The 25,827-nt window shown below is 35.8% G+C and overlaps 1 protein-coding gene across 1 annotated transcript in view; it reads left to right on the top strand.

Moving 5' to 3' along the window:
- Window positions 1-25,827, top strand: part of PRTG (protogenin) — a 127,491-nt gene that overhangs the window by 62,348 nt on the left and 39,316 nt on the right. The window contains exons 9-11 of the mRNA XM_060164427.1: window positions 1,392-1,556; window positions 4,792-5,097; window positions 5,832-6,020. Coding sequence (XP_060020410.1) covers window positions 1,392-1,556; window positions 4,792-5,097; window positions 5,832-6,020 — 660 coding nt within the window. The remainder of the gene's footprint in view (window positions 1-1,391; window positions 1,557-4,791; window positions 5,098-5,831; window positions 6,021-25,827) is intronic.

The raw sequence follows: 25,827 nt of genomic DNA, 5'->3' as shown, positions 1-25,827 counted from the left end.
ATTGATTTCTCATGGAAACAATGGCAGAGGTTTACAGATTTTAGTTATATACAAAACAGCCTACTTTTTATGTGATAGACATTCCAAACAAATTCAGATATCCAAAGAATGGTGATATAATAAAATTGTCTGTACAAACAGGTGGTTTGTTGTTGTTTGTTTTTTGTACTTTGAAGTAGTATTTTGAAAAGGAGTATTTTGAATTTAAATCAGGGGTCATGGTAGCAAGAAGAATGAAAGTCTGTTAACTGAGCATGTTGGAGTATGTTAATTCCCTTTTTAATGATTTAAGAAGGTAAAAGGAATGCTGGTTTTGGTGGAGACCACTCTTGTTCGCTATTATGGTTGTTTCATTAGAGCCCTCCACATGCGGCTCAGTGGTCTATTCAAAGGCAGAACAAGGCTTTTTAATTCGAACTCAAGGACCTTGTTTGGTAGGTCAGAAATCGTACTATGCAGTTCCTAATTAACGAACCATTAGCTAGTCTGTTGTGAAATGCCTGTAATCTTGTCTAATTAAAATGCTATCAAGTTAATTCAGAAATGTGGGAAAACTTAATAGTGGAATTTGCCTTCTGTTTTGTTTATAAATCCAGTGTGGAGAGAAGGGGCTCCATCCTTAGAGAGTTTTGATTAAGTTGACGTGCATTTACTGTGAATTGTTCGCAAAGCACAGTAGCTGCCAGTGCTCTTGTTCCACTTTACAAGTTTACTCTGTAGGAATTAAATCCCACAAAGACAAATCCTCTTCTATACCTTGCTATGCATATTCTATTAAGAATTGCTGAGAATTTTTTTCCTCTCTAGGGGGGGAAAAAAAACCCTCATTGTGGAACAAAACATTTTGAAGCACATTCTGTGCCTCCCAGTTCTTTTGCTTTCAATATAAGTAAAAAGAACAACTTGTGTCAGTCAAATTTAATAGAATCTCTAGGGGCAAAATGAGATCTTTTGCAGGACAACTTTTGGTTTGGTTTGTTTTTATAAAGAGTAGAGCCATTACATTCCCTACTGTCTCTCCATTTATGTTTAAAAGAAAAAGGAAACCATGAGTTTAAGCAAGTAAAATTTACACTGTTAATGAGCTACAGTATTCTGTGGCATTAAACTCTGTTGTGTTACTGCTGTACATTGTCTCTGCTCTGGGTTTTGACTAGATGTTAAATGATGTTTAGAGAAGATTAATTGTTTTCAGTTTGATTTATTCAGGAAAAATTCAAACTAGTAATTTGTAACAAGACATGGTTACTTTTAGAAAATAAAAACCTTCCTATTCACATGTTTTAAAGGGTATCCAAGGACCATTGTTTCATAGTGGAAGAAAATGGTAATGGTCTTGTTAATTTTATTTTGAATATTCATAATTTTTAGACACTGATTCCTTAACCTAGGTTTAAACAATGAAGAGTATCAAGTAGTCATCGGAAATGACACAACTCATTATCTTATTGATGACTTGGAACCTGCCAGCAATTATACTTTCTACATTGTGGCTTATATGCCAATGGGAGCCAGCCAGATGTCCGACCACGTGACACAGAACACTTTAGAGGATGGTAAGAAAACGTGACTCTGGGTCATCTCAGCATGAACAGTAATATACTTTATCATTTTCAATGAATATGCGTTCTAACTCAGAGAAAATATCCTGGTTTTGGTTTAAAAACAAAAACAAATGTGATAACCAGCAGGCTAATTTACCATTTCAAATCTTACTCTCAGTTTTTGGCAGTAACATGATGAAGAGCACTTTCATTTATAATTCGTAATACAAATTTTAATAACAAAATTGTCCTTCTGTTTCTTCAAGTTCCTGGTTTAAATTGTAAATGCGTTGCAGGGTTTTTGGTTTGTTTTCTTTTCTTTACTGAGGAGAACAAAATGTGAGATTCTCTAGGCGGGAAAAAATATAATGACAGTTACATATTGAGTGTATGTAATGACTGGAGGTCAGAGGCATTGGACTTCTGAAACTGGGAGTTTAAGAAGTTTAGTATTTGTCAGTTAAAAAACTTCTTATAAAATCAGATAGCAGTTAGTTTATTTTTAGATACATTGTGCTTATTCTGCACAAGCAGGAAAGTATTGCCTGTTCAGTTTGTTACCTGGGGTTGGAAATTGAGTTGCTGTCCTTTTGAGGGCAGGCCTCCATATACTCTTATAACGGTGGGAAATTCTATCCATTAAAATAGTCCTGGAGAACTGTTTCTCTTCCTCTGACTCTTCATCTCTCTCTTCAGGGCCTCTCCATGGCCCATTTTTGTACTCTGCAGTGTGAAAGGGGGATTGTTTAACATATACTTAATTATACTATTCTTCCTTTACACATGTTTTCGCATCCTCAGGAAATGGTCCACCTTTAGTTTTCAAAACATTTTTATATAAATGATTCTCACATCTTTTTCTTTGTCCATTTGGTCCCAGATCTATTATATCTCTATACTACTACTTGTGTAAATGTTTGTAAATTCAGACTTTTACTAAATGAAAAAATTGTCATTGATCTGGATGATGAATTCCACATTTCAGTTTTCGTTTAAGAGTCTGTTCCATTTTAGAGTGAACCATGACCTCTCTGGTTACCTAATTACATTTAACAACCTCTGACATGCATATCTAAGGTGAAACACAGGCTGGTGTTTGTTATAGTTGTTTTGGGTTTGTTTGGTATATGAGGTGTATTCCCCCATACCCTTCAAGAAAATGTGTCTTAGCATAGCAAGCTACTGGTTAAAGCTTGCCAATTCCAATTAAGCTGTGATCTCAAAGTTTTTCTCTTTTAAACCTTTCCATAATTCTGCAACTTTTTTGTTTAATTTTCATTTTGTTTTCTGGATAACATATGGACTTCTGACACTGCTTTTCAATTTTCTGCATCAGTATTCCCCCATTTCCTCAGCCTGTACTTCTCAGACTGAGATGTGTGGGTCTCCTAGTGTGCCCGTCAGATACAACTAACACTTTTGGAGTGTCTAACACTGCGTGTTCTAAAAACGTTCCCTCCATTTATATCCTTTAATCCCCACATAACCCTATGATAGAAGAACCATTGTTATATAAGAGATAGTAGGGTGTTGGGGATAAGAATATAGGCTCTAGATCTACTTCTTCACTTACAAGCTGTGTGACCTTGGGTAAGTGATTTGACTTCTTCGTACCTCAGTGTCCTCAGCTATAAAGTAGAAATGATAATGGCACTTTCTTCATTGGGTCTTTGTGAGAATTCATGAGTTCATACACATAAAGGACTCAGAAATGCTTGATTGGTTTTCCCTTTCCTACCTATTATTTCATTCATTCAACAAATATTTATTGAGTACGTACTGTGTGTTATTCAGTATTTAGTAGTGAATGAAAGAGACAAAAAATTGTCCCATACCTTGTGGAGCTTACTCTCTGTTGTGGGAGAAGGGACAGAGGAACAATAAATAAGATAAACAATCAATGATAGGCTCTGTTAGATAGTAATAAGTGTTGAGGAGAAGGGGAAAAAAGCAGAGAAAGGGGTAAGGCTTTAGACAGAGATACCTCATGTAATAGGTGACATTTGAAGACCTGAAGGAAATGAAAATGAGGGAGCTGGCTAGGCAGATGACTGGGGGACGTGAATTCTAGGAAAGGACATGGAAATTGCTAAGGGCCTGAAGCACAAGCACGGCTGGACTGGAGGGAACAAGCAGAAAGCAGTAGGAGATGAGGCACAGAATGAATGAGGAACCAGCCATATAAGTAGGTAGGGCTGTGTATGAATCCATAATGAGGACTCTGGCTTTTACTGTGAGTGAAATGGGAGCTATTTTGAGCAGAAGAGAGACAAGATCTGACTTGCAATTTAACAGCAAATGTATTGGAGACTAGGTGGTGAAGAAGAGGGCAGAGGCAGGGAAATCTGTCAGGGGGCTGTTGCAACAAAACAGGCCAAGGGTGATGGTGCAGGGACCAAGGGGGTGGCCGTGTGAGTAGTAGAGTCATAGGATTGAACGTGGAGAGTGTATGGAGGAGTCAAGGGTGACACCAAGGTTTTTGTCTTGAGCAGTTGGACAAATAATTGCCATTACTTGAGGTAGGAAAGCCTGTAGAAGAAGCTATTCTTTTCATCCCCATTTTGTATATGAAGAAACCTAGACACAGAGAAATTAATTTGGCCAAGATCACACACAGACAGTAGTAATTGATATAACAGGGATTCAGTTACACAGAGACTAACTCCAGAACCCATCTTAGCTCTTAATATTAGACTGCCTCCCAGTTTACCTGGCTCATTTTCCTGGACTGCCTGTTGTATTCGAATTATTTACAGGGAAAAACATTGTTTTCATATTAAGCGCCATATATTATAATTAGGAATACAAAATTCACACTAATTTTTAAGATACAACTCTTACTAAACACTTAAAATTATTTGTCAGGTTATAACCCTGGTGTCCTAAGCTTCTCCATTCTTCTGTAATTCTCTCTTCCTTGTTTTAAGACATTTTGGTTAGGGTTACTGAGAAGTATTCTCATATTAAGTAAGCTATTAATCCCAAAGAACATCAGAACAGTCACAACAACAGCAGTGAAAGCCTTGCTTTCTTTGGTTCTCTATATCGGATCCTCCCTCATTATTTTTTCCTTCCTCTTTCTGGTTTGTACTCTGCTTGACTGGAAACCTCAGCTAGGGCTGAAAGTATCTCTCTCTCCTTTATTATGTGATGTGTTGCTGTTAAGATACTTCAGTAAATACTGGTGTGCTAGTTGACAATTTTGATGCTAAATATTTATAAGCAACCTGTTTTCTTGTATGACTAGTTCCCCTGAGACCTCCTGAAATTAGTTTGACAAGTCGAAGTCCCACCGATATTCTCGTCTCATGGCTGCCAATCCCAGCCAAGTATCGGCGGGGCCAGGTGGTCCTCTACCGCCTGTCCTTCCGCCTGAGTACTGACAACTCCATCCAAGTTCTGGAGCTCCCAGGGACCACTCATGAGCACCTGTTAGAGGGCCTGAAACCTGATAGTGTCTACCTGGTGAGGATTACTGCTGCCACCAGAGTAGGGCTGGGAGAGTCTTCAGTATGGACCTCACACAGGACACCCAAAGCTACAAGCGTGAAAGGTAAATGTTGACTACTGAGGAAGAATAACACAGTATTTTTCTTTTTTTTCTTATCTAACTTATGTTTACATTTTAAAATTTTGTCTTATGAATTGAAGTATTCCATCGATCATGGGCTTAATTGAAAAAAATTTTAAAGTTTCTATTGAGTAGTTTTTTGCATGGAGCTCATTAGTGTGTAAAACTTTTGGTTACTCTATGTTTACTTAGCAGATCCTTCAAAGACAGATGGGTCCAAATCAAATTGAATTACCAGAAGTTATATATTAATAGAGACCTAATTAATATCATTGCCATATATATTTTTTTTAATTATCATTTTAATAGAAAAACCGTAATACTAGGAAGTTCCAGACCCGCCTCCTCTTTTACTAATGTGGAATGTAACATGACTGGGCTTTTTCTTGTTAATTGATTAATAATAATGCCTGTTCTATCACAGGGGAATATTGGATGGTCAAAATTAGGAAACACATACTGCTTCTTTGAAAAAACTTAAAATACACATGTAATTTTGTTCTTATTTATATACCTTAGTTTTTTAGGTAGTATTTTATATTTTTAATTCTGTCTCAAAATTTAATATCATTGTGGAATTTTTAATATTAAGGTAAAGTATAATTGTTGAAATTGAATTTTTATGCAACTGTTGGTTTAAAACAGAGAGAGCTATATACTATTCTGTGTTTTCATGTGCATTACGAGTTTCTTATTCATCTGGTGAATTTTTCTAGCCCCTAAGTCTCCAGAGTTACATTTGGAGCCTCTGAATTGTACGACCATTTCTGTAAAGTGGCAACAAGATGCTGAGAACACAGCAACCATTCAGGGCTACAAGCTGTACTACAAAGAAGAAGGGCAGCAGGAGAATGGACCCATTTTCTTAGCTACCAGTGACCTTCTCTATACTCTCAGTGGTTTAGGTGAGTGAACCTGTACTGTTTTTCCTTTTTTCCTTCCTCCCTGACCAATTGGGAAAAAAGTTATAGGATATAAGGCAGAAGTAATGACTTAATGGTAAAAAGAAAAGAATTGACCCTGCTACATCATTGTGCATATTCTACTGCTTAAGTCAGTGAATGGTCCTTGATTCACCATTGTGAGTGAATTGGTACAATGTCAGATAACCAGGTTATCTTTCTATCTTCTCCCCACCTTTGGGCATCGATTTTCTTTCTAAAGTTTACTTCTGGTGGCGTGAGATCCTGATCAATTCTTGTGACTGTGTGGTGGATGTAGAATAGAAATGTAAAATTAGGAATATCATCAAATGATCAGATAATACACAATAATTTAAGTTTAACTTAGAAAGAGAGTGCCAGGTAGGTGTATTATTTTGCATGTGTGAAAGATATATAAATTATGTACAAAATAATGCTCTTACATATGACCCATGTAACTGTAAATATTTACTTTATGTAGTTCTAACCCAGAAACACTGAAGAAAAAGCACTTAATTTTGTGTTTGGGTTCATCAGAGTTCTGAAAGACACTTTTATTCCCTATTCATCCTCTCTTTGCACAGTGAAAGGATTTCATGATGAAAACATGTTTAGTAGAAAGTAAAGACACTTATAACTACAGTAAATGTGTGAGTATAAACGTACTCAAGGTGTAGAATGCACACTTAGCTATTTGTTGCTTGTGAGTAGATTTTTACCCGTAGGCACAAAGCAGCATCAACTAAATTCCTACTGGATTGTTATCACACCTTCTGCACATAATGGAAATTTACAAGCACTCTGGCTTTCCCTGTAACAGACTGCCCTTTGGAGTGCAGGAAGGGAAGAGGCACAGGGGTCCCACAGGGGACTGCTTCATTATTTTCCCCTGGCCTCACAGCACAAGCTGTGAGAACAGCATTAGACCCAAATCCCTGTGCAGTAAGAAGCAGTGGTGGGAATCTGTTTTCAGACCCAGGGACGCAGAACCCCATCTTCCAGTTCTTTGCCGTAATTTTTCAGGTGCCGTTTTGCTCGTAATCTTGTTGTGTTGGATTTTAATTGAATCTGCATTAGGTTAAATAAGTTTCACAGTTGATCCCTGTCACACAGCTTTATAAAGGACGAGGAGAAGTTACATATGTTCCAGGGTGACCTTCCTTAAGCCATTGATACTCAGATGATGTTAGCCCAACCTACTGTCAGCCATTCAGCAGCATTTATTTCTAGCAATGCCTTCTCAGGGTGCCCTCCCTTTCCACATGCATGTCATTTAGTCAAGAAAATTTTAGTCAGTATCAAGTTAAGAAACAGGATTTGAGACAATTTTTAATGAAAAATCAAACTCAGTACCTCCAATTTCTTCACTGATAAGGAAGTGTACGTACATTGAAGATAAAACAGTAGATTGTTAGACAAGTCTTATTGAACATATAGGTAGCTTATTCTAAACAGATGAATAATTTATTAGAAAAAAACAAAAGACTGCTGTGCTTGTGAAAAGTTTAAAGAAACATTTTATTAAAACTTAGCCAATTAAAAACAATTCTTTAAAATTTTTCTACAGATGGCATATATATGAAGACGATCCATTGATTTTTGTTGAAATTTTTTGTAATCTCTGAATAATGGCTTTCCATCCTATATACCTTTATTTCTTCCTATGTTTTGAAAATAAATCGCATATATTTACTGCCTGTGTTTTTATGTCATAAAATCCTTTGCATGTGCCATTTGCAAAGGATTTAAAATCATTTTATAATGCATAAAAGTAGGAAATGATTTTGTTATACTCAATATACCCCATCTATTAAAATAGCCGCGTGTCTCCTGACTGGAGTCAGACGGGGTGGCTGGAGTAATTACAGTGCAGGGTTGCAGAGTACTCTCTCATAGCTGTAGGGCTTTCTTGTTAGATGGCCCGTTCCATACCCCTGGAGTTGCCGTGTCCAGGGCTGGATCCGCTGACTGGCAGCGATGCAGTTGTGTGGATTCAAGCACTGTGCAGCTGTTGACTAGATCACCTTTAAGATGCCTTCTAATCTTGAGAGCCCTAAGGTCTCATCTTCCTTTTCTACAAAGTCACTCTTGGGGCCTAGCCAAGCTTACAGCAAGCTAATGGGTTTAACCCACTAAGCAGGCAAGTGCTAACAGCTCTCACTCCTTTCCATCTTACTTTTGGCTGTTGGGAGAGCAGTATGTTCTATTAACTGGACAACTGACCATCTGTGACCATTTTTAGCGAGAGCATCTGGCGGTAGCTGCCTGTTTAACAGTGTGATATGTCTAAAGGGCAGTAGGTTAAGGGAACCCTATCTGCGTCTTACATGGTGAATACTTGCTTTTACTGAGCTTTTGCACATTAAAGATACTCTAACCGGAACTAGATTTACTAAGTGGTCTTGGAAATGAAATTTAAATGCTTTTGTTTGCTGATTCAGTGTCAATTTGAGTAGGAAACTGATGTCTCAAAATTTCATTTTCATGCTAATCCCCTTTCTGATTGCCCTTTTTGTTTCCACTTCAGGTAATGAAGTTTTCAATAAAAAAGTATGTTTTGGGGACACATTCTCCTTAGTAATACATACAGTTCTTTGTTTCTGAAAGAAAGAAATAGGTGAATGAGTTCATATATTTCAATTCATTTAACAAGCATTTTAAATTCTTTTTAAAGTAAGGCATTATAGCACTGGATTAAAAAAATGTAACAGATGTGACCACTGCTAAAAACAAGGATTAAACCAAAAGATTAAGTTGAATCACTTGTCCAATTTTCTCCCAAATTTCTGATTAATTAAATTTAATTGTACTTAGTAATGAAAGTTATTTTAGAACATTTTACTGTAAACCCTCAAAGCTCAATTCCCTGAGATGTAGAATGTTTTGTTTTTTAAAGTGGCTAAAAAAGGCTCTTGTGTCTTTATTAGTATAATATAAATATTGGCAGAGCAGTGGAAGTATTTTTGACATTGTTAGTTTGTTTTAGTTTAATGATTTTAATATATACAGTTTGATTTTATTGGAAGTGGTTTACTTTGGGGGAGTTGGATAAAAAGCACTAGGCTTGTGATTTAATGTTTATTTGATTTGTTCTAAATTGTGGTTTGTGGTTTTCTTCAAGATTTTGCATCTTCATAGTAATTATTTTCACTTAGTTTTTTTTCCTTGGCACTTTCAGTGTTTAGTTCAGTTTTAAATAGAATTTTTAAATGTTTCATTCATCACATAATAAACAGAAGCAAAATTAATAGCACACTTGTGTTCCCTGATAATAGACTGATTGAAATAATTTGTTCCTCCTTTTTTGGTCTGTTTATTTCAGAAATTGGCTTCAAATTCTGAAGTTAGAGTTTCTAATTGCAAGAGGACTGTTTTCATAAGCTGATTGTCAGAAACTGTTCTTAATTGTTTTGTCTGTGTAGAATAGAGTGAAAAGGGGGGGATTATTTAGATAGTGCTGTTGTTTAGCATTTAGGACACTGATGTTAGATAATCTTTAGCTTCTTTTTTGTCAAAGAATTTGTGCTATTAAATTTCACAGCGAGCATGATTAATGAGCATTTTATTTAGCACCGATTGTAAAGATCCAAAATATTTAAAATCACACCTTCAAAACTCAGATCGTTTTTTGAGAAATCTAAAGTTGTAACTCCCAGTTTCTGCTGGGAGTAGGAGTCTGAGGAAACAGTCCCTAGTTAATGATGTAATTTTAGAGTCCCTTAGCCAGTTTGTATAGAAGCATGGTAAAATCAAGTCAGATTTCTGGGTGTTATCTTTCACTATAGTAGAATAGGATTTGGTTGTGTGGCTACATATCTCAAGAAAGAAAACAACTAGCACTGGTGAGCCAAGTTGATATAGCTGGAGAAAGTTGTAAGCTTTCCTTTAGTCGAGGCAGAACAAGATTTTGTGGCATAAAGGAGACCACTTTGAGACCACTTCGAGCAGAGAGGGGTCATTGTGAACCTTACTATAATAGCGATTTTGTTTCGAAGAGAATTAGAATCACTCAGTTTACGAAATATGGAAGTCACGTTTTAAAGCAAGCCAAAGTCTTTTCAGAGACTGTCTTCCCTCACCCCTCTCACACAAGGAAGCCTTAGATAACACTCAGAAAGTCTTTGGAAACATGCTACAGGTGAAAATCCTTACAATGTGGTTGGTCTGTAAATTTCACATAAGACGGAGTAAAAAATACACTATATTTTATAACAAAATCTTCCTAATTGTGAATAATTTCAAGTGTATAGTTCCATACTGACTTAGCCTATAAATTCATTTCAGATAATCTGGTGCTTTGATATTGACTACCAGTTTAAATGTCATTATAGATGCCAGGAGTCTTCCATGCTGAAGTAATGTATAGTCGACAACATAAATATCATTAAGCATTCTGTCCAGATGAGCTTTGACTTCATAAAGCAGCATTGGTTTCTCTGAGATCACTTTGCATTTATTTGTTAACAGACCATTTTTAGGCTTGGTGTAAAAATTCCATTAACATTATTGCTGTCGTTTACCACAGGAAAGATCTTTGGGGACATAACCTCACATTTTTTGCCTCTCTTCAGTTCTTCCTGTGCTTTACCACAGTTAATTTTCACTTTTAGTAGAAATAGTTGCTCTGAACAGTATCTGATTGTGTTCTTTCATTCTTTTCAAATAATTACAAAATAAGTTCATTTAACTGAAGTCAGTAGACTTCTTAAAGAAATGATTTTGGAAACCATCTACTATGTAGGCCATAAAATTGACTGTGAGTACAAATTATAACATAACAAAGAGAACATTTAAAAAGTACTGTATTTCACTTCCTTCACTGTTAAATATCTTTTAAGTTATTATGTTGTGTTTAATCTTTTATCAAGACAAAACATGCTGAAACTTAAACACAGACTTTAGGGAACACTGAACTATTTATTCCTAATTTATCAAGAGAGTAAAAATTTTTGAAAATTCCCTTCTCTGCAATATCCAACAATGCCAAATATGATTGATATTCAAATCACATTTTAGAACCGTAATACTTAAAATTTTTTAAAAAATACTTAAAAAACCAATACCTCAAAAAATGGAGCATCCACTTCTAAAAATCCCATTACTAAAAACGTACTGCTATATAAAGACAATAAAAAGATTTTCATTTGCCAATTTGCAACTACCTCTAGTTAAAAACAGAATGTTTGCAGGTTGATGAAACTGTAAGAACTATACAAAATTTACAGTTAATCATCTGTTTATCTTTCCTTAAATTCTTCTTCTAGGATGAAAGGTAATCTTCCATTTTAAAATATTTTTAATGCTCTCTGGACAAAATTGGAGACCTATCTCTTCTCTCTGGAAAAAATCTTGCTCAACTTTTAAGTCTTAACTCTTCTGGGAATCCTCTTGTGACCCCAAATGGTGTCAGTCATTCCCATGGTGCGTCATCTACAGTGCTTTGTTATGGGAGGCACGTGGCACTGATAGTTAAAAGAAAAACATCAGTTGACTAAGCTTCATGTCTGCTGCCTAGGTTTAACTTACAAGCTCCACAGCTTATTAACAAATTAAATCCTCGTTTTTTGCCTAATCTTTTAAATAGGGATAATAATAATAATAGTTATTTTAGAATGTTAGGAAGATTTAATGACATAATACACATAAGGGTTAACATTGCATTGTAAATTGCATTGTAAGTCCTCAACAAATGTTAGCTGTTGTAGTTGTTTTTACAATAACATAGTTCTCTTCCCAGGGTAGAGTCTGAAAATCTGTATTTAAAAAAGTTTTTTTCCCATATAACTTACCATGATCATTAGATATGGAAACCACTACTTCTTGAGCTTTAATATGTGTACGAATTTACCCAGGGACCTTGTTAAAATTTAGTAGGTCTGGGTGAAGCCTGAAATTTTTGCATTTCTGCTCACTTTGAGAAACAAGGGTCTAGACCAGGGCCAGGCAAATTTTTTCTGTAATGAGTCAGATAGTAAATATTTTAGGCTCTGTGGGCTTTATGAACTGAATTTTTATGTTCCCACCAAATTCATATGGTGAAGCCCTAACCCCTAATGTGACTGTATTTGAAGATAGAGCCTTTGAGAGAGTGACAAATGTTAAATGAGGTCATAAGGGTGGGACCCTAATCCAATAGGGCTGGTGCCCTTAGAAGAAGAGGAAGAAATACCAGAGCTCTCTCCACCGTATGAGGCAATGAGAAGGTGACTGTCTACAAGCCAGGAAGAGAGCTCTTACCAGAAACAGACTGCTGCCAGACCTTGATCTTGGACTTCCCAGTCTCCAGAACTATGAGAAGTTAATTTCTGTTGTTTAAGCCATCCAGTCTATGGTGTTTTGTCATGGTAGCCTAAGCAGACTAATACAGTGGGCTATATGGTCTCTTCCACTGCCACTGTAGCACAGAGCAGCATAGAAAATTCATAAATGCATGGGTGTTGGTTATGTTCCAGTAAAAAGCCTTACTGTATTTATGGAGACTAAAATTTGAGTTTCATATAATTTGGACATGTCACAAAATATTGCTTAAAATTTTTTCTGACCACTCAAAAATATAAAACCATTTTTAGTTGGCAGGTAGCCCAAAGACAGTAGACCATATTACTATGGTTTGCCAATTCCAGTTGTAGACTTTATAGTCCTTACTCTTTAAAGTGTGGTCCCAAGATCAGCAGCATAATCTGGAATTTTATTTAAATGCTGAATTTCAGGCTCGCCCTGTCCCTTCCCCAGACCCACTGAATCCGTCTCCATTTTAATATAATTACTAGGTGGCTAGTACGCACATAAAAGTGGAAACACTGGTCTAGATGACCTAGTAATATTTTTCCTAAATAGCCAGTGTTAATTCTTTATAACTTAATAACTCTTAGCTCTAGTTTGTTATTCTTGTTGGAAATCTTTCAGAAATTTGTTATTGTGCCTTCTAGGTTCCTATATTTCTGACTCTCTTAATTGTCAAGCCAATTATAGTTTTTAATTATTATTCCTACTAAACCTTTCTTTAGTCCATGTTTACTGCACTTCTTACTGCTTATCTTGCTTCTAGTCACACTTCCCCATACTTCTCAGCTTACACATGGAGAAAAACATGGCCTTTCATGAGTATCATCATTCAGTCAGTACACTTCTTCCCAAACATCCAAGGAGTGGATGAATCACAGGCTTTCAGGTATAATCTTCTCATTTGGGCCCTTCGTTTCTATATTTTGTTTGCCACTGATACTCATTCACAGATTCATTCTCAGGTATTTACCAAACTCACTATGTGGTAGTCCCTACATTAGAACACAGCCATATTTAATGTAGGCATAATCATAGCATTTGGGGAACTTAGGAGGAAGAATGATAATTAAGTAAGCAATTAAAATAAGGTGTAATGAACTCCTTGCTAGTAGATGTCAGATTGCTGTTACGGCACTTGGCAGGGTCCTCTGACCTATTTTAGGGCTAAAATGAGGATAGCTTTCAAGAAGAAATAACATTTATGTTGAGATCTAAAGGAAGATTAGTATTAGGCAGGCAAAGGGGCAGGGGCAGATACAGGTTATGTGGAGCCTGATAATATATAATAAAATAAATTAAAATAATATAAAAATACACTGTAGTACAGTGTCTTTAATAGACCCCATGCAGGTCAGGGGCTCTGAAAGTTAAGCTTCATAGCTTCAGGGTAAATCTGCCTTTACAAAGAGGGAATGGCAGAACCCAGGAAATACTCAGGGAATGCTGAAATTTATGTGGGATGGCCAGGAGGTGAGGGAGACCATGTTCTGGAGGAACTAAGTGTTTCTGTGACCAAAGTGAAATTGGAGAGGCCTGCAAGAGGCCAACACCTGGTAAGGCACGTGAGGGAATTTGGGCTTTGTCCTAAGGGCAGTGTGAAGCCATTAAATGATTTTAAGCAAGTCAGTGGCCTGATTAGATTTATGTTTAGAAATATCTTTCTGTTGCAGTGTGTAGAGTATAATATAGAGAAATGAGACATAAAAGCAGCTCAGAACTGCTTCTTCCCTGAAAGAGGAGGTTTTGTGAACTTTCTTTTTACTTTCTGGTTCACACATGTTATAAAAGTCTATACTCTAAGTTTGCTGTAGTCCCTGCTATACATACATGGCAGTTTCCATGTACACAAATGGTAAATTAAAATTCCTTTAGAAAACAGCTTATTCTGTTGTTTTAAATCGCTTTATACTCAACTTTTGGGGATTATAATCATCGTATAATATAATATCCACCAGATCAGCAAATTTGGAAATTTCACTGTGCAGACCCTCTTCAAAAATCATTTACAAAGTGTTAGGTAATATTGATCCCATATCTGGAAAAAAAAAAACTACCATTTTAACATATAAGGGAAAGGTATTTGGACCTTTGGCTTATGCCTCCCTTTAAGCCAGTTCTATAACTGTATTAGTTAAAGTGTTTTAATTTATGTTTCATTTGGCTTGAGTAAACTCTCAGGAGGCATCCGGTCATATATCTAATAACATATTCTATCCCCTGAGAAAACCTAATTACTCTTAATTTGGTCATCTCATTTTAGGTAACTGTGATAGTGCCAAGTTAATTAAATATTATGTTTTTAAATGATCAAAGAAATAAACATAGCCATGGATTCCATAAACCCATAACACAAACTGTTCTTTGAATAGACAGCATGAAGCCAGGAGCGTTTAATAGTCACTCGAAAGGAGAATATTTTTCAACCCACTCAGCTGCTATCATTGAGCTTTACAGTGGGCTCTAAGAGCTACAGTACTGTTTGTAAAGCCCTCATTAGCACTGTGTGAGTACAGTGTTTTATGGAACTCAATAGGTCTCAGATAAAGAGACTCCTATGCTTTCCTGGGGCTGGTCTCTTGGGCCCTACTAGAAGGCTTATAACACAGAAGCTCTTTGGCCTTGCAAATCAGTTGAACTCCATTTAGAAATGACTGATAATGGGCTGCAGTTACCGTTTAATTAGTGTAAATTAATTACCAGCAAATTAATTGCAAAATCCAAACCATCCCCACAACATGCAGTTTTGACTTCTGTGATTTCTTCTCCTAACTCCTCATGAAGACATTGCCTAGAAGATAGTGCCAATTAGAAATGCAAAATTTCTAATTTTAGGGTTCATACAATACACATTTTTCTCAGAAGTTTCTATGTATGTGTTCCCCATTATTTTTAAAATTTAAAAATTAACGTATATTGATTGAATGCACATACTCACCAGGCCCTGGATTGGGCACAAGGAACCTGAATGTAAAATGGCATGCTTGCCTCCGAAGTGTTTAAGTTCAGCCTGGAGGACCTATCAGTGTTCATAGGAAAATGTGCTGATAGACAAAATTGAGGTATAGTCAGACTACTCTGAAAGCACAGAGGATAAATGACTAATTTTACTGTATGCTAAAAAATTGCCCAGTAGAGAAATGGAGGAAAATCATTCCAATTATAGGAGCTTAAAATGTACAGAAACAAAAAGATTAAAAGAGGTAGCCTCATTGGTTTGCTATGGCTGAAACATGGGTTGCATGGGTAGGAGTTACGGAAGCTAAAACCATAGAGTTAACTAGGTCCCATGTTTTAAGGACCCTGTGTACCTTGATAAATTAGTTAGTCTTTGTCTTATCTTGTTAGTAGTGCAGAGCCAGCAAGTTTTTAAATGAGAAAATGACATGGCTTGTTTAGACAGATAACTGGTAATTGTATTGTAGAGGATAGGTTTAGAGAATGCAGTGAGCATGAGCCAGGGAGAGAGGGGGCTGCTGAAGACAGGAAATCAGTAAAATGGTTGTTGAAATAATCTAAAATAATAAGTATAAGCTAAGACAGTAGTTCATTGGAGAGAAGGCAGGTATGAAGTTTTTCACACTTAGAACTTGACTGATTACATGTGGGCCTAATAGGAGACCTTCATATGTAGGGATTATGCCTAAGGGGTCTATGAAAAGATGCTCAACATCATTAGCCATTACCAAAATGCAAATTAAAAAATTTTAACTACAGTAAGATGCCACTACATATCTATTGGAATGACTAAAATTTTTTTAAATGTCAAAACTGCCAATAACAAGTGCTGACATGGGTACAGAACACCTGGAACTCTTATGCATTATTGTAGGAATGCAAAATGGTACAGCCACTCTAGAAGACGGTTCAGTGCTGTCTTATGAAGTTAAACATGCCTGTGCCATGTGACCCAGCAATCTCATCCTATGTGTTTACTGTAGAAAAATGAAAACTGATGTTCGCACAAAAACCTATACATAAAATGTACAGCTCAATTCACAGTCCCCCGCAGGCTGGAAACAACAGTTGTCCTTCAGTGGGTGAGTGGATAAACAAACTGTGATGTACCCATACCATTGAATTACTCCTCAGCAATAAAAAGCAATGAACTATATGGCTACTTGCGATAGTTTGTTGATGAATATTGGCATTATGCTGAGTGAAAGAGGCTGGTCTCAAAAGGTTACATTCTGTATGACTCCATTTATGTGACATTCCTTTTTTTTAAAAAAAATATTTATTTGGCTGTGTCAGGTCTTAGTTACTGCATGTGAGATCTTCAATCTTCGTGGTGGTATGTGGGATCTTTAGTTGTGGCGTGTGGGATCTTTTTTTTAGTTGCGGCCTGTGGGATCTTTTAGTTGTGGCATTTGAACTCTTAGTTGAGGCATGTGGGATCTAGTTCCCTGACCAGGGATCAAACCCTGGTCCCCTGCACTGGGAGCGTGGAGTCTTACCCACTGGACCACCAGAGAAGTCCCCATTTATGTGACATTCTTGAGAAGTCAAAACTATAGGGATGGAGAACAGATGAATGATTGCCATAGATTGGGGTGGGAGTAGGATTTACCTACAAAGGGGCAGCACCAGCAGTTTCTTTATATGATGGAATTGTTCTGTTTCCTGATTGTGGTGGTGGTTACACAAATCTGTGCATGTGTTAAATAGAACCATACATCCCCAAAATGTCAGTTTTAAAATTTAAAATAGAAGACTGAGGGTTTTGAGATAAGATGGCCAGGCTTTGAATTCTAGCTCTCCACACACTTGATCTTGGTCAAGTTACTGCACCTCCACGAACCTCAATTTGCACAATGTCCAGGATGTTGAGAATTAAGTGTGCTAGTACATGCGGAACCCTCAACAAGGTGCACTGGTACATAGTAAGTGCTCAGTAACTATTAGCTGTTTGTAAATATGATTAGGTAAGGAAGAAGTTGGACCAGTTCTCGAGCTCTGGGTGGACGATACTTTAATTGGAGTAGAGCTTTAGGAGTTAAGACCAGGTTTGGAAAAGTGGGAGATATTAAGTTCAGTTTTGACCATGTTGAGTTGGAAAGGTTGGTGTTCTGGTGGAGATGTCTCTAACAGCTTAATATATGGGTTCGATTTCAGAAGATCTGAGATGGTGAATCATTGGTGTGCAGTTTGGAGTTAAGCCTACACACTGATGCTGTCCTGCTGCAAGGGACCCAGCATCCTTCTGTCTTAGCTGCAAAGATTTGAGCAGAAGAAACCATTGTCAGCATAATTGTAATATGAAAGACATTAGGTCATTTTCAGGAAAGTGGGGCACATTCAACAAATCTCATTGAAATTTCTCTTACTATGTGAAATTTTGAACATTCTCATTTTCTGAGTTGTCACTTTCAGTGCTATCTTATTTTTTTTAATCATCTTCATAGACCTTAGGAAACTGAAATTCTTTCCATATTCTTTCCATATAGATGAGGTCATATTTATATTCTTAATTTGGTGCAATTCTAAACATTTATCAGTTTCTTTTACTTGCTGCAAAAGATAGAGGAATTTTGATTAAGAAAGAAGCCAAAGGGATTAGACAAACCATTGCTGCTATATTATGGGAGAAATATAGTTGGCAAATTCCAGATTGTATCTTGCAGCAGATCACAGAAGATACTTTGCCCTCTTCAGTATATGAAAGCCTTTTTGTAGCTTTTTTTTTGTAACTCAGTTGAATGTAATAGCAGTACTGTTAAAATTGCATTTCTGCCACTTAAATTCAGAGGATTGCAAAGAGCATTAAAATGACAGTGTCTCCTGAAAGAATAAATGCCTTTTACTCTGTGCTGTATATTGTACTGTATCAGAATTGTATCAGTGGCACGCTAGGGGATGTTACACTCAACAGTTTTACTTCCTACTTTAAAAAGATTGTTTTTTTTTTTTAAAAATTGTTTTGGTGAGAGAAGAAAGGCAACAATAAATGCCTGTGTTTTCTTAAATATGTTTATCCATCTTTAAAAAGATATTATAAGGTTCAACTTTCCATATCAAAGCCACAAAAATAATTGGGAAAAGAATTTCGATAGTTTTTCCTGGACTTTTATATTCTTAGTCTTGAACAGTCATTACCTTTCAAAATGCTCTAAACATGAAAAGCTCTGAAAAACATTTGTCTTGTTAGTAAATGAGGTATAATTTGTGAACAAAAAAGCCTACTCTTTTTTTTTTTTTAAAGGATAAAGCAAAGTTGTTTTTTTTTTCAAGAATGAAATTGATGCATTTGCCTAAATGGTCATCACTTTTGTAGGTTTGAAGTTATATTACTGCTTTAGCAGCTGTGTGGCAAGTTTTCTAACAGACAGTGGTGGTGGGGAGGGAAACTCGGTTGCATCTAGTTTCCCTTTGTAAAATGCCTGAAAAGTTGATATTTAGTAGTTTTCTTGAGAAAGCAGTTCATCTATAGAAAAGGAATTCTTTTAGTACCTAAATTAGCTTGCTGTGTTTCATATGCATATGTTTTGTTTTCTTAAAAAAAAAGGAGAAAGAAAGAAAGAAAAGAATAAAGAAAATCATCTACTCTAAAACTACATAGCACAGATAACCCTTTGACCTTTGTTGCTGGGGTAAAGATTTACAGTACTTGTGGAGCCTCGCTTCTCATGCCTGACTGAAAAGAACCCTAAATAAAGTAAGGCCCCTGTGGAGATGGGGAGAATAAGCAGGATAAGGAAGTTCCATTATTTCAAGTGGCAGTGTTTTTTTTACCAGTCTATAAAGTGAAATACCAATTGTGATGTATTTCCACTTTTGAGTCTGAGGTCACTTAAGTTTGGGGTCTGATGTTAGAGTAGTTAAGAGTTGGGGATGCCGGAGGCAAAGTGTCCTTCACTGCTTCCTTCACTCTCATCAAATATCCCTTCCTGCTGTCTCCCTCAAAGCAAATTTCCACTTGAAATATCTTTTCTTTAGGGAAAGCAAAACAACAGAAAACTTACAAAAAACCCCCAGAAACAGGCGCTATTGAAATATGAGTGAGAATGGGAATTGCCAATTGTTTCTCTCTTTGTGTGTTAAGTAGTCAAATTTTTCTTCAGATAGCAAATATAAAAAGTATATGAGAACAAAATTAGTCCTGCTGTTTGTCTCCAGGGAAAGTATTTTTTAAAATTTATTTCATTCAAGTATAGTTGATATACAATGTTGTGTTAATTTCTGCTGTACAGCAAAGTGATTCAGTTATACATATGTGTACATTCTTTTTCATATTCTTTTCCATTATGATTTATCATAGGATATTGAATATAGTTCCCTGTGCTATAGAGTAGGACCTTGTTGTTTATCCATCCTGTATATAATAGTTTGCATCTGCTAATCCCAAACTCCCAATCCATCCCTACCCCACAGAAGAATTTTTAACTTCATTCCAAATGACACCAAATTAAGATCTTTGAAGAAACTTTAATAATTTACTGTCTAATGATGTTCATATCTATTTAATAATTATTTAACTAATACTTTAATACTGAATCTTTAACCTTATGTATCTAGCTCCTAAAATATCCCAGTAGTCTCTAGAGCACTTTGTATTTACATTTTGAAGTTTATTTATTAAATTTATCTTCTGTTATATTTTCTGCTTCCTTTCTACATGTGCGAATAAAACCTCATTAAAATGGTAACAAATAAAAGCCATGTTTCTTTGGTATTAGGAAGATGCTCATAGTTATTGATCAGCTCTTGATTGTTTTATAGGCCAGAACTTTTCCAGTGGTAATTTTATAAATGAAGGAAAAATTTCAATAAGCTTTGCCTTCTTATTTAAAAATAAGAATCTGTAAGCATGGTAAAATGCTTGACATGAATTGCGAACAACAGTTTTCCTTACAGAAGGGAAAACTCTTGTTTTAGGAAATTAAATCAGTACTATCCATTAATCATACTGCATGTCAACCCTCAGACCACTCTGGAAGTTTCTGGTGAATGTAAAGAATCTTTAGATGTGTGAGGTCTTTAAAGATCTAAGTTAAAGGAGAGGAGGTTTTTTAAATACCACATTAGCACATGAAAGAAACTTCAGGGTGGATAGAAAAAAAACATTTGCTGCATAGCAGTAATTATACTTGGGGGTTTTGTTTTGTTTCTGTTTTAACCTTGTTCTTGAAAAAACTTAGTTAATGCAAATGAAATGTTAAGCTTTGTACACATTATACACACCACGAGGTGGAGGGGAGCAAGCAACAAGACAGGCATTACTGGAGGAAAGTATTTTTTATCTTAGCCTTTAAAAATATTTTTGTATGTTTATTTCACAATGTACATAATAGGACAGTCACACGTGTATATATGTTATGAGTATGCTTGCTAGGAAAAAAGTTACTAATGGAGGGTAAAATGAAAAAAATTTAGAGACCACTATTCTAAAAGAGATGATTGGTTATTTCTAACTACCACAGTTATGAAACATTACAATCTAGAGGATGAAACAGACATTAATCAAATCACCATATAAATTGTAATTGACAGCTTTTGTAAGTGCTGCGATGGAAAAGCATAGGGAGTGATAAGTTATAGAGGACACCATATAGTTTGCGAGTGGGCATTGGGTTAGTGAATTGAGATCTAATGCTGATACTGGTGGTGAACTGAGATCTAAAAGATAATGATGGTGAATTGAGATCTAAAAGATAATAGAAGTCAACTAGGTGAAGGACCTTAATGGAATAATGAAAGACTTAAAGGAGGCATGATGTAAACATAGTCATAGACTAATCATCAAAACAGGCTAAATACTGGTATATTTTCCTTTCTAAACAACTTGATTTATCAGTTCATTTGGATAAGCTGCTGTGATAACATAATCCTGACAGAGTTTATTGAAATTGTACATTTCTCTTCCATTTTGAGATGTTTGAACTCTTCAAAGACTTTGCATAACTTCCCAGAACGTAGGCTGTCCTATGTAAGTGGAGGCTTCTTGAATTGGCCAAGATAGGTGACTCCATTGACACTTACTTTATCATAGAAACTAGAGCAGTTGCTTCAGCTGAAGGTAAAAATGGCATCTTAGCTTTCTCAGCATGCCAGGATGTTAACAATAACTTAGGAAACCTGTGCAGATGGTAGGCACCACATTGTGCCTGATTATCACAGTTTATACATCTTCCCTGGTAGATTTTGTAAATATATCTAGCTAGTCATTATTTCAAATTTATATACCTCCTGCTTCCTTCTAAGAAAGATTTGGAGTAACTCCATACAGAAACACAAAATTCAACAAAATAAAGAAATAGGTGATATAAGGCCCAGGGTTAGTGAGTGTTTGGGATTAAAGAACACTCATATTAATAGTGGGAGTGTAAATTGATACACAGCTTTTCTAGGGATAATTAGGCAACACCAACAGGGGGTGGAATAATATACACTCTTTTACCCAGCAACTCTATTAATAGAACCTGCCATAAGAAAATATTATGAACACGCACAAACACTTAACCACAAGGATGCTCACTGTAGTGTATGGGGTCATTTATAATTGTGAAAAGCTGGAGAAAACCTAAATATTCAGCTACAGAGGTTTAATAAAGTAAACTTGGTACATCCATACAATTTGAATAAATGTAGACATTAGAAGGAATGTTTTAGAATAGTTAATAATAGGAATAGTTGTCCATAGGATATTAACTGAAAAAAAACAGTTATGAAATATAAAATATACTGAGTATGGGTGCATATGGATAGGAAAGGGAATGAAAAAACATACAAACTAATGTTCACAGTGCTTATCTCTGGGTGCCAGTCTTAAGGATATTTTATTTTTATTTTTTTTGGCCTGAGTTACATAAATTTTCTGTAACAAACATGTATTTGATCATAATGAGAGAAAACAGTAAAGTATATTTTAATTGACTATACTTAGATGAAAAATTGGAGCAAAGACAAATCAAGATTGAAAGAGTCAGTGAAACCAGGATAACGACTTCTTTGTTGCATGCTGTAAGATCCTGTATAGTTGCTAGAAATGCCTATGAATTTAGCTATGAGCTTCCTTGCAGCCAAAGCAAACCACAAACACTGGTAGCTGGGGGGAACAGGATATTTTAATTATTAGAAGATTTTAATATACTAACTAAATTCCCAAAATACAGTACCTCCGAAAAAACCATATGCTCACGTTGTTGGAGAGTCTCTGTGAATCTGTATTGAAAACTATATTATGCTTGACAATGACTTAAGCTAATAAGGGAAGAAGATTCCTGTAGTTTCTAGGATCATTTAACAAGATACAGCGTTTTGGATGACCTAGAGATACTAACGGAGGAAACAATTAAAATAAATATTTTGAACTTTCACATTTCTCCATCTGGATGACCAAGTATGATGATTTTTAGTATGGTTTCCCTTTCTTGAATACACTCCCACTCTTTTCATAAAATGGCCTTTTGTCTCAGAAGAAAAATCAGGGCAGGTGGGCCTTAATTCTGACCCTACAAAACTATAGAAACTATATTTGAAACACTCTTTTTAAAAGGCCCTTTTTTCTATGCGTATATCCACTCAGAAATTACAGTGATTGTTTTAATCATATCAATTCTTTGTCCCATGTTAACTGAATTGCACACTTTATGGCCCTGATTTCTTGGTTTACTCTATTCCTAGGCTGTGTATATTACAAATTGGCATTCCAGTGTGAGTCATTGAGAATTAAGGAAACAAATATGCATTTGCATTATTTACGTACAGAGTCCCAGATATTTCTAGAAATCTTATAAGAACCCTAAAAACAAGTTGGTACTTTTCATTGTCTTGTCAGGCAAGAGTTTAATACATTCATATGGATAAATATAGATAAATACAGAGATAAAATTGGCCACTAAGAAAACACTATTCTGGAGTTAGGAAAGCTTTTGAAACTATGATAGTTGCTCTTCAACAAGAAATATAACAAATTTGCAGTTACAAAAAATGTGTATTTTAAGTTATATTTCCCTTAATAAAAAAACTCTATATTAAAGTCATAATCTAACCTGTGTAATATTCTTGCCAAAAACATTTAGTCTGGATCTGACAATGAGGAAACAATTAGATAAATCCAGATGTGAGATAGTCTATAAAACATCTGGACTGGATTCTTTAAAGATGTCATTGTCATTGTCACAAAAGATAGGAAAAGGACAGGGAACAATTCTAGATGAAGAAGCAGTGTGTGACCCTCAGTTGGATTCAGGAATTTGGGCGGGGGTGGGGAATATAAAGGACATTATCGGTGGGAAATTTAAAAATAGACTATGTATCAGATAAAATTGTGTCATTGTTAAGTTTATTGGGTGTAATAATGGTATTGTGGTTATATATGTTTCACCTTGTTCTCAGGGGAAACATGTCCACGTATTTAGGTGTGAAGTGTATGATAATTCAACAAAAGAAAAAGTGGTGTGTATATGTACACTTGAGCACATGCACATACAGATAAGAGAATAAGAAATAAGGAAAATATATCAAAATGTTTAAAAAATAAAAGGTTAAAAATGCTCTGTGCTGTGTGTTTGATTAGTTTCTCCAAGTTAGGAATGGTTTTACAATGATTATGCACGTGGTTAAAATGACAGCACTTCTGAAATAACAATTGATTACATAAAACAATTTTCTAGAGATGTGTGGGATATTTAAGTTATATCAATTGGCATACATTGTAATATAATTTTACCTACTGAGAAAAAAAATACAGAAAATCAGTTTCTTATTCATACTATCCAGTAACCCTTCCAATTAAAGGTCACTTGAGGAACTAAAAACAAATTATTTCCTTAAACAACTGAATATTTCTTCTGTCCTTGGAATGTTTATAAACTGGTGTTTATAAAAATATATTTCTTTCTTTTGGCTGCACCGCATGGCTTGCAGGATCTTAGTTCCCCAACCAGGGATTGAACCCGGGCCACGGCAGTGAAAGTGCCGAGTCCTAACCCCTGGACCGCCAGGGAATTCCCTTATAATAATATATTTCAGATTGAATATAAGAAAACTTAGGTCTTCTGTTGAATATTTTATTTCTCAGGAAATGTTTTTAGTTTAACTTCATATGCTCAAATTGCTTCAGATTCTCTATCATATGTGTTGAAAACTATTTAAAGATATACTGAATAACTTCCAAGCACCCCCAAACATCTTCAGTGTCTTTCAGTACCTGAAAGATTTAAGGTTTATAGAGAATTTGAGTGGACTGTTTATAGCCAATTAACATGGTAATGACCTGCACCTGCTTGTATCAAACTCCCAGAAGTCTCTTATCTACTAACATTAAAATCAATTTTGAAGTGGTACCTTCAGCAAAGTTTAAGTAAATTGCTGTAATATAGTGCTTCTTGTGAGTTCTAAAGGAGGCATAAGTAAGTAACGCAATCATGTTTTATCACTATGATTGATGAAGCTGATATTTTACCAGCTTGCATTTCCAACTTGAGAAGAAATTTAAGACTGGCTTCAAGCTGTCTACCTGCTTCTCTCCCATCTTGTAAGCATGCTTTTAACTGCCGAGGGCTGAGATTTGGAGGAATGGTTATCAGACCACAGATGTTTTTGCCATGAAACGGTGCACCTCCAGCCAAGTCACTGTGGTTCAGGAGATGATAGATGGTATTTTCATGTTGCCTCACAGAAAGGTCAAAATGGCATGGCGAGCCCATGACAGTGAAAGGGAGAAATGTTAGTCCTGGAAGGAAATTTATTTCATGGCTTCAGGGGAAGTTTGGTTGTCATGAATAGGCTCTCTCTGTCAGTCTACAAAAATATTGTTTGTAAGGCAATGATGTATGTCAAACAGACAGTGTCTGTGTGTTGGCAGACAGAGCAGCTAGTTAAACAAATGCTAAGCCAAGTATAGTAGCGCAAGTCAAGTACTTTGGATGCTTTTAGGGTAAGAATTGCTCTTGATAGAAATATCAACATAATCGAAGGAACTTATTTCACTTTCTTACGTAATGACTTTAAGTAAACTTCCTTTGTAAATTTTACAGCCTTTTAAAATGCACCCCCCATTCTAACACTTTTTCTGTGTTAAAAATTCTTATAATCAGCAATCGCTCTATTTTATTCACTTTTAAATTATTTAGGAACATATATGTGGACCAGCCTTATTAGTACGGTTCACATAAAGCTGTTATCAATTTTGAGACAGTTAAGCCCCTGCTTTTTTGGAGTCTTCGTTCTTTTTCTCTTCCCCAACCCACAGGAACGATCAACTATGGGCATAATTCCATTGATGGTGTGGTAGGAGAGACTCAGTGGCATTGCTCACTCATCTTACAAAATTAGACCATGGAAGTGCCTTTCTTCCACGGGGATTCACAAAGGGAAAGGAATGCCATAAGAAAAGAGCATAAAAGATCAAAAACTGTGTTTCTTGGAGCCTCCATTATCACTTTCAGATTTGTTTTTCAGTGTATGGATGAAAATCAGATTCATTCATGGCAACGTTCAAGTAGAAATCTTCAACTCCAAATATTTCTTATCCAGATGACCCAAAGTGTAATACATTTGTCAA

This window comes from Lagenorhynchus albirostris, chromosome 1 (assembly GCF_949774975.1).
Source record: "Lagenorhynchus albirostris chromosome 1, mLagAlb1.1, whole genome shotgun sequence".
Lineage (NCBI taxonomy): Eukaryota > Metazoa > Chordata > Mammalia > Artiodactyla > Delphinidae > Lagenorhynchus > Lagenorhynchus albirostris.
The sequence above is the reverse complement of the archived record's forward strand: the minus strand, read 5'-3'. Positions and strand labels throughout refer to the sequence as shown.